At 37.9% G+C, this 10,256-nt stretch overlaps 1 protein-coding gene across 1 annotated transcript; it reads right to left on the reverse strand.

Annotated features, from left to right (window-relative positions):
- Positions 1-2,790: 2,790 nt before the first annotated feature.
- Positions 2,791-3,884, reverse strand: LOC145158665 (uncharacterized). The gene is made up of 4 exons (XM_079077526.1): positions 3,669-3,884; positions 3,511-3,583; positions 2,944-3,384; positions 2,791-2,870 (listed from the first exon to the last, which is right to left on the reverse strand). The coding sequence occupies exons 1-4, from the start codon at positions 3,882-3,884 to the stop codon at positions 2,791-2,793; spliced, it is 810 nt and encodes a 269-aa protein (XP_078933652.1).
- Positions 3,885-10,256: the final 6,372 nt, after the last annotated feature.

Here is a 10,256-nt window from a genome sequence, read left to right on the forward strand (position 1 = left end):
TAATAGCCCAAATAATTATTTTAAGGACCTAATAACATTACTATAATTATTTAAAAGTTATATTAAAAATTGCGTAGGCGTAGCTCACTTACACCGAATTTTAAAGAAAACCGGGCCTTGCTCGGAGCAGCGTTTCCGAACCGAAAGACCCTTTTTCTCGGGACTCCGGGAGCCTCGGGGCTTCCTTTGGGTGCTAGGGATTTTTTCCTAGGGTTTAGGGGGGTTAAAGGGGTAGTGAGAGAAAGTAGAGAGAGAAAAAGTTGTGAAAATGTGTGATTTCCTCGGCAGCCCTCGCAGGGTATTTATAGGGTCGGAACTTCGGATCTATGCGGGGAGATCAGCAAGTTACGCGGGGCGTAACTTCGGATAAGGGTGCCAGCTTCGCACAGCTGGCTCGCACTCGCAAGAGGATCAAGTCCGGAGGTACGCTGGGCGTACCAGCCTTGGACGCGCGGCGTACCAGCCTTAGACGCGAGGCGACTTGGCGTTCATCGGATGCGAGACCGTGGGGATCAAGCAACGGCTAGGATCTTGCCACGTCATCACAGTTTCGCAAATTGCACACTTAACTTCTAAAAATCATAACTTTTGTATACGAGCTCCGTTTTCGACGTTCTTTATATCCACGCGTAGGCGGGAACGTACTCTACAACTTTCGTTTAGACTTCGTCGGCTAACTTTGACTTTATTTTAAAAGTTATATTTTTAACAGGCCGGAACAGGATTGGTCCGTTAAAAATTCATAACTTCTTCATCCGACGTCCGTTTTCGTCTGTCTTTTTATCGTTATGCTACTATTAATGAGATCTTCGATTCTCGTTTAGGTTGTGTTGGCTAAAAACTGCTCGATCTAATATTTGAATTTCGGGCTGTACACTGCTAAGCCGAAACTTCGAAAAATCATAACTTCCTCATACGAAGTCAGATTTTGGGCGTTCTTTTTTTGGACACTCTCGGTTTAATGTATTCTACGACTTTCGTTTAGATTGCTAAGGCTAAAAGTCGCTCTATCGAAAATTCACTATTTACGCTTCCCGGTATCGTGCCGGTTCCATCACAAAACTTTGACGGGTCATAACTTCTTCGTTATAACTCGGATTTCGGCGTTCTTTATATCTCCGGAATCATTGTTTCGACCACTACAACTTTATGTAAAGATATCGGGCTTATCACATACTTTAATTTTGACGCTTATTTTTATTCTTTATTAATTATACATTTATAATTAAATAATAAGCACATAAATTCACATAATTCACAAAATACTCAAATATTTCATCTTTATTACATTAAAAGAGTTACAATAGTTGACCTAGACTATTACATCGTCTAAAATGCTTAGCCTCGAAACCCGGGCGTTACACAAACACTCGTATATAATTGAAATAGTATTTATACGTAGCCAGAACACTCGTATAGATTTGAAATAGTATTTATACGTAGCCAGAACACTTGTATAGAATTGAAATAGTATTTATACGTAGCCAGAACAATCGTATAGAATTGAAATAGTATTTATACGTAGCCTCTTTCATTTGTATAGGATTACAAACTCTTATTTTGTTTTACACATTTTAAGAAAAACTATTATCCCATATATGGTAAAAACATACTTTTGATATTGCAAGAGTATGGCAGCTTTAGTTTTTAGCTACCGTTCCACTTTTATTTTCGAAGAAGTCATATAACATATTTTGGTTATAACAATATACTAGAAGGATAGGAACGATGTAACTCATGTTTAATATTAATAAAGGTATGTATTTTTGTACTTTTCAATATATGCTTAATAATTGTGATCCAAAGATGAAGCCACACAGCCCAGTGTTTCCGCCGCCGGTTGGGGGTGTGACAGAAATGGTTGCCTTTGGACTATGATTTGCATATTACTGGGGTGTATAAATATCACATATATGATCGTTTTTCTTATTAAAAATAATATATCTATTCTCAACTTTATTATGAGTTCATCTTTAAATTTCCAAATATGCTCGTGCGCCGAAGTAGATTGTTACTATTGTGATACAGTCGACCCTTTTGTTGCACCCTCTTCGAAAGGGCCATATATGTCCAATGAAATTTTCAAGAATTGCAATGGGCTGAAGAACAACAAAAACAAGATAAAGAGTCGTCCCGGTTTCTCACTGAACGTCGTGAAGTTATTGCATCAGATTGCAAAGACGCTCAAGAATGGATAGAGATTAATAAAAATAAAATCAAAGAACATGAAGAATGGATAAAAAAGACTAATACGACTATCAAAATGACTGAAAAATTGTTTGCTGACAAGGATGCAGAGATGATAGATCTTAGGCTGCAAAAGGACCGTTTAGAAGATATAATGAGAATTAGGGATGACTATATAACAATGGAGAAAGATAAGTATCCATTGCAGTTCCCTGAGGTTAATTATTGGTAAAAATTTGTTGTAAGTTTATTATATGTCTTGGGTTTGCTATATGTATTTTTATCGAGTTTAATAAAATTTTGTTTGTTTAGCGTTATTTTCACACTATTTATAAAAATCAAGTATAAAAACTTATTTTAGTCTTGTGATGTTAAAACTAAATTATAATATAAAAGCAAAAGAACAACATCTTAATGTGTCGGTATAGTAAGCTTTTAAAGCGTAAATGGAGCAGTCATCATAATTGTTGACTGTTAGCACTCTTATGACATGGCCACAAGGTATGCCGTCAAGTTGCCACTGCCTACATGTATATGTCATTTCTTGGAAATCAACAATGACACTTTTTCTCCCCTTTTTGTCCTCGCATCTATGTCTTGAGATCATGCGAACATCCCAATTAGTAAAAGTATTTTTTTTACAATATCATCGGCCCAAGGGGTGAGTGTTGTTGTTGCTTCCGCTAAAAAAAAGAGAAAATTACACAGTTAAGATCAATAACATTTGACACAAACATTAATATTACAACTTACTACCTGCAAAGTTTCGTCTTTGAAAGCACCATTGTTGCATTGTTGCACGAAAAAAGTCGATCAACATCAGGATCGGCACCTTACGTGCATGTCTAGATAATGCATTTATAGACTCTACACTGTTGGAAGACATAAGATTGCATCGGTTGCCTTTAAAATGTGCCCTAGACCAAGTTTCAGGATTTATACTTCGTAAGTATTCCCATACTTCTTCTTTTGTCCTCCTCATTCTGTCCATGGCAGCATTAAAAGCATCAACTGTATAGGCTCTACAAGCCTCCCAAAAAATTGATTTAACTGTCTTACTTTTCCCGTATCTAGATACTATTTTGAAATACAAATGGACACCACATATTCCGTGATGCGCGTGAGGAAAAATGTTGGCAACAGATGTCGCTATAAATGGAGCCCTATCAGATATAATTGTAAGATCCTCCATATTGCCTATGCAATCACGTAGTTTTTGAAAAAACCATGTCCAAGAATCTGTAGGCTCACTTTTGCATATACCATATGCAACCGGTAATATTTAGTTTTGTCCGTCCTTAGTAACTGCAAGTAACATGGTACCTTTGAACTCGCCCTTTAGGTGGGCTCCATCTACTACAAGGGCCGGCTTACAACAATTGACAAAAGAGCGTACCTACAATACATTGTAAATCTATTCAAAAATACTGATTATAGTTAAGTACATCACAAAAATAATAATAAAATATAGTAATACTGACCGAGCAACCAAGTGCGATATACAAGAACTCAAACCGATCATTAGCATCTGTTTGAATTTGTGTCACAGTGCCAGGATTATGTTTAACCAAATTGTGGGAATAAGCTGGAAGTTTGGTAAATGAATCCTCTTTGGTACCCCTTAACAACAACAGTGCATATTGCTTCGCATGCCAAGCCTGATGGTATGAGATACTGATTTTCAATTGTGCATTCATATCGTTAACAATATCTTCTCCTTAATATACTCTACTATAATCTTCAGCCAAAACATCAACAATATATTCACCCAACACATGTTTGTTTGCTTGTCGATGATTAGGTTGCAAGATTGTTGAAGAACATGTGTGGACGTCAACAAATTTTTTCACTTGGAAAAGTCCGTCAGAATTTTTGATTCCTTTTGCTCTTATTAACCAAGAACAATTTTTCCCAACACACACAACCTCATACCTTGATTTGGTCTATCTATTTGTCTTCGTCTGAAAACCTTCTTCAAGACATTTTTTCCCAATCGCTTGTTTTAGAAGGTCTTTGTTTTCAAATATCTGGAGGCATTCAATCTTTTGATTAGAGTCTACCCTCTGTGATGGGATTTTTTCATTACCATCAACTGGACATGCCGGTAGAGGGGGAATATCATAAAAAAGGTTATAGGAAAACTTAGGTTTAGGTTCATCACCCAACTCATCTCCTTCGGGATTACTTTCTAAGTCAGATATATCTAAATCTACATCAGCAACATCAGCAAAACCCCCGTAACCATGTAGATTTTCATCTTTCTGAATCATAAATTTTTTCTTTTTAGTTTCATCTACTCCACCCCTATTGATAACCTTAACTTCGTGTTGGGGAACGTTAACATAACAGTCACCCACGTCATTAAGATATGTAGCAACATCATCATCACCAACGTACTTGTAATTTTCAGGATCCACATAGTGAATAGGTGAATACATCACATTTACATTTTCAGCAACACTATGAAACTGATGTACACTAGGAGTCATGAAAGTACCTATTGGGTTGTTGCTCCCCTTATCGCTGGATAAGTTAGCAAACGGCTAATTTCCTCTCTCGCCACCCTCCGTAACCGCATGACCTTCATCAGCCACCACAAACACTTTCACAGCTTTTCCTCCAACCGATTTGATTACGTTGATCAACATTCTAACATTAATGTAACATCCGGATTTTCAGATATATATTAATGAATGCTTAACCTTGAGATTTAGAGAGTGACTCGACGAGTCGTGAGTCTGACTCGCCGAGTCGAGTCGAGTTGCTCGCGAGGATTTAATGAACGGACTCGACGAGTCGGAGAGCTGACTCGCCGAGTAGGTGCTGGTCAGAGAAACCCTAAATCTCCGGGTTTGTGACCTATTTAAGGGGCTTTAGGCCCTCATTTCCGCCTCCACTCACCCTTGAGAGCCTGAGAGAAACCCTAAAACCGTTCTATCCTTTGTGGAGTGAGTGTGGGTTCATTGTGGGCAATCTTGGTGCACTTCTATGAAGGAGGATGAAGAGCTACGTGATTTGGATCAAAGAAAGGCTGTAGATCTGTGGTTTTGAGTGCATTAGCTGCTGTGTGGAGGTACAAAATTCTCATCTTGTCCATTCCTTGTGCTTGATCTCATTTTTGGGAGTTTTAGGGCTTTTCTCCCATTCTTTTGTACCTATGAGTTAAATGAAACATGATTTGAGGTTGAAATCTCAGATCTGGAATGTAGGAGGTCTTGTGAGCCCTAGGACCTGAGCTTTATTGGGTTAGAAGTGAGATCTTGTGTGTCCAACCCTTGTGAGAGCATGTAGTTGATGTTATGGAGCTATTACGCCATACATAAACGTAAAGATCGAAGCTTTACGTGACATTCGAGCCTTGGGAGGCTGGATCTGGAGTTTGGGAAGGTTTTCTGCCTGGAAATTGTTTGAATGAGAAATGGGTTTGGATGGAGTCGCCGAGTCGATGAGCCGACTCGACGAGTTGGTTAGGGTTTGTCCCGAAGAGCTGAACCATGCAATAACTCGGCGAGTTGGGGGTCAACTCGCCGAGCTGAGCTGGACTTTCACGAGACTTCTAAGGAAATGAGTGGACTCGACGAGTCACAAGGGTGCACTCGGCGAGTCGGGTCAAACATGGACTGTTGACTTGAGTTTGACTTCGGTTGACTATAGGGTTGGGTTAACCATGAGTAATGGAGACCATGGAGGGGTAAAATGGTCTTTTATCCACTTCAAGAGTTAGACAGAGAGATAGAATAGCCTTTGGTGTATTTGAGTATGAATAGAGTAATAATTAGAGATGTTTACCCTATGTGTTAGGTGGAGGCTAGTTCAAGATTTCCGCGTACGAGACTATTACTAGCTTGCTTGCGAGGCGAGTCTCCTCACTATACTTACCATGAGTGGTATTTTGTGTGACTGAGATGTCTTATGTGTTTATATTGTGTATTGTGATATCCTGCATTATTTCTTTGTGATTTATGATGTATATTACTCAGAGCCATCAGAGTTAGGACCGGAGGGTCCATCAGAGTACGAGACCGGAGGGTCCTCACTTAGACCGGACCGGAGGGTCCAATGAGTAGTGAGACCGGAAGGTTCTCACTTAGACCGGACCGGAGGGTCCAACGAGTTGTGGGACTGGAGGGTCCCATTGAGACACATTGACCGGAAGGTCTTACAGAGCTATGGCCTCGAGTGGCTAATTATTTGTGCATGGTATTTTGGGGAACTCACTAAGCTTCGTGCTTACCGTGTTATGTGTTATGTGTTTCAGGTTTTCTCAGAATCGTGGAAAGGCACCGACTTGATTGTACACAACAGAGAAAAAGCTATGTTTTGAGGATCCTGGATTATTAATCAAACAATTATGGAGTTGTGTTTTATAAAATTAAATAAATGAGATTTTTGTGAAAAAGCTATGTTTTGAGGATCCTGGATTATTAATCAAACAATTATGGAGTTGTGTTTTATAAAATTAAATAAATGAGATTTTTGTGAAATGTGTTATGAGAATTATATGATTTTAAAAATGAAAAATTTATTCAAAAATTTACGGTATTACAATCAATGTCTTCAACTATGGCTATATAATGATTCAATTCAGGATGATGGAAGCGAAGACTAATTTTATATCTATCTAACAAACCGGTTTTCATTTTCACCAAAGATATAAAATCACTATAACTAATATACTCCGAAAATATCAAAGCGAATTCAGAAATTCATCCTTGTGGACATACATATTCCAGATTTGTCTCTACAAACTCCCACCTCCCGCCAGTTACAACGCAAACCAAATATTCACTCATTTTATTACAGAGGTTTTAAACAAATCTTTCAAAGAAATAACTGTTAAAGTGATAATTTTTTGCAAATTTGTATATATAATCTGGTAATTTCGTAGTCAAACTTATCAATTTCATAGTCAAAATAAAAAAAACAAAAAATTAAAATTTTTTACCGCCAAATCACAGATGAACAGCAGAGGAAATCGCAGACTGCAGTTCATATGCGACTTGGGGTGGAGGATTGGTATGTAAACCCAAAAAACTCATAATCTGCGAACGTACAACACTTGATGCACGTCCACGCTTTAAAAGCTTGTACATTCGCAGGTATGGAGGAGCAATCGCAGATGGCCCTAATCCATCTATGATTTTAGTGGCTAAAATTGTAATCTTGGTTTTTTTGACTATTTTCTACAAATTGATTAGCAAAAGTGGCTATTTTTGTAATTTTTTCTAAAATCAAAATCACACGCTCCCTTCCTATTTAATACTAACCTCAACCTCTTCGATTCCCCCGTCAAGTCATTAACAACAAGTTAACTTAAACGATGGCGCATTTATCAGCTTCTTCCCTCCCAGAAAACGGTCATCTTTCAAAAATGTTTAAACACTCTCGATCGCCAATTGCTCCTCCAATCGTGAATGTTAGTTTGTTCTGGCCTTCCTAATTGGATTTGTGTTTTTGTATTCATGTTCTTTAATCTCGAAAACACTAGGGTTTTTTTTTTTTTTTTTCCAAAAATATTTATCTTCTCTGCTCGTCTTCTGTTATTGAATTGACTTGAATTGAAAACCCTAGTTTTCTTTTTGTTAACATTGAATCGAATTTTTAGGGTTTTCTTTTTGCTTTCTTGTCTAATATAAGAATTGGGTTTATCTGGTGTGATTTCTTAGGACAAATTCTTGTTACAATGTCTTAAGTTATACTTGTTCCTGCGTTTATTGAGTCTTTCTCACATTTATGCAGCAAATGGTTTCACAAGACTATACATTTCGCATGCGTGTTAGGACACGACACCGTATTAAAACCATTCGCCCCTTAGGTAGCTGCCTGACTTGTAAATGTGACAAATGCGGTGATAAGATAGTCTTGGAAATAGACTGGGAAGAGAGCAGTCGACTAAGTGAAGACCGCCAGGTATTGTTTTGTTTTTTGTTTTATTTTTCGTGTTTTTGATTATATTTTAAGAAATTACAATTCTTTTTTTCAGTGTAAGTGTGGCGAGGCCTTGAAGATAATTCCAGTAGAAGATCCTGCTAATAAGTCTCGCAGATTTCGTAAGCCTAAATCTCCTGAATTTCAAGCCAAGATGAATGTGGTTATGGAATTGTGCAAGCTCCTTTGTCATCCTTTTATGCTGGAGGGAGTTGAACTAGAAGACACCAATGAGTTCTACAATTAAAATATATTTTAGCTTTTGTTATGTTTCTTATCTTTGTTCTTTTCTTTCTTGTGCATTGATGTCCATTTTCATGTGTCAGACAACTGTTGGAATCTTTTGGGAAACTGCAGCTTTTGGATAAAATGATGGTGAAGCTTAAAGAGCAAGGGCATAGAGTTTTAATCTATACACAATTTCAGCACATGTTGGATTTGCTTGAAGATTACTGCAATTACAAGGTATGGATGTTGAACCGGTTTGCCCTTTCATTTGGATTGATTTGACCTTTACTTCTTTTTTTTTCTTTTTCTAGAAATGGCTATATGAAGGATTTGATGGAAAATTTAGTGGTGGGGAAAGACAAGTTCGAATTGATAGGTTCAATGTCGGTAATTCTTCTAGATTTTGCTTTCTGCTATCTACTAGAGTTAGTTGTCATGGGATGACTCTTTTAGACTAGTCAATACTGTGTGCCACTTAGTGCTTCTTCGACTAAGTCAGGCTTGGAACGCTTCCTTACGATGTACTAACGACTAGGATAGCAAGAGATGCGATAAGGGATGCTACGAAAGTAAGAAATAAAGCTTCTATATAAGACTCGACTACTTTACAAGGCAACTTCAGAATGATTTGGGCAAATAAGCCCTTCTCCCTATTTATAGGAACCTTACACCTCCTCAAATGGAAGTTTCTAGGTCTCGATCATTCTTGACTAATCTAGACTCTTCCTATTATATACATGGATTTTACAAGACTCTAGAATATGGTACACTTGTCTACGATGCTCTAGAAATCTCTAGGTTGTCCCGACATTATCCAAATCGTTCTTGTATGATCTAGCGTGTTCTAGATCGTTCCAAAGTCTTCCGGGTCGTTCTAGCTTCGTCTAGTGCCTTCTTGATTATTCCGGATCGTTCTCCTTTGTTCCACGGACATCTATAATATTCTAGTATCTTCCAGGGTCCCGTAGAGCATTCTTGATCTCTCCGGAGACTTCTCGAGTATACTTGATCGTTCCAGAGTTCTCTAGACGATCGTGGAATTTTCCAGAAACTTGGTCCGTAACATGGTGGTTTGGGTATTAACCTTGCCACTGCAGAAACAATTATTATTTATGCTGTTTTGCTTATTTTTTGTTTTTTTTAATAAAATAGGGTGACAAAAACCCAATGAGATTCGGAATGATGACATGGTAACTCAACAAAAGGTTGTGGACAGACCAAGTGCAAGCCCTAATGACACAGATGATTGGTGAGATGCCTCAAATCCAAGTCATCTGTAAGTCAAACTTTACCAAAAACTATCAAGTCAAAATTTGCAATCTTTTATAAAATCTATTTTGTCTTTTCTTACAGCTCCAGAAGAAATAACAACAATAGTTTGTGATGATAAAAAGGATCGTTTCGCAATGGCCCGCCATTATAACGAAGTAACTAAATTTGGGTTAATTTCTTTTTTGTGTAAAATTAAATTTATTTTAGCTAAATTGTTGTTTGTGATATCGTAGTCTGTAGATGTGCAAGATAGTTGAGGAGAATCCGGTTCAATCAGTTGAGGCATATTTGGCGAACAAACCTGGTGCAGGTTTTAAGCTGAAAAAGAAACTTGAACCACTGGAAGTGATACATGAAGAAGTCTCCAAGATTCCTGGAAATGAAAAGAGCAATGGTGATGTGAGTCAGCTTGAAGTCAACGGGACCACCATAAACGCTGCTGACGTGGCAATGGAAGATGGGGAAGGACGAAGCCCGAGTGTGATTACGTTGGAGTAAAACGGTGTTACTGCTACTAAGTTGACTTTTTTCTTATGCTTCCGAGACTTGTTGAGTAGGTTTCTATAGAAAAGTGGTCGGGGTTGGGGCTTAGATCTTTTGAGCCATGAAAAATGAAATACAGCTTACTAATTAAAGTTTAT

Source organism: Lactuca virosa, chromosome 2 (assembly GCF_052849685.1).
Source record: "Lactuca virosa cultivar CGN04683 chromosome 2, Lactuca_virosa_CGN04683_v6, whole genome shotgun sequence".
Classification (NCBI taxonomy): domain Eukaryota; kingdom Viridiplantae; phylum Streptophyta; class Magnoliopsida; order Asterales; family Asteraceae; genus Lactuca; species Lactuca virosa.

Coding starts and splice junctions, on each gene's coding strand:
- LOC145158665 (XM_079077526.1), bottom strand. CDS start 3,884: ATGAATGCACAATTGAAAATCAGTATCTCATACCATCAGGCTTGGCAT. Junction 3,584..3,668: donor ATATCGCACTTGGTTGCTCG/GTCAGTATTACT, acceptor AATGTATTGTAG/GTACGCTCTTTTGTCAATTG. Junction 2,871..2,943: donor TCAAAGACGAAACTTTGCAG/GTAGTAAGTTGT, acceptor TCTTTTTTTTAG/CGGAAGCAACAACAACACTC.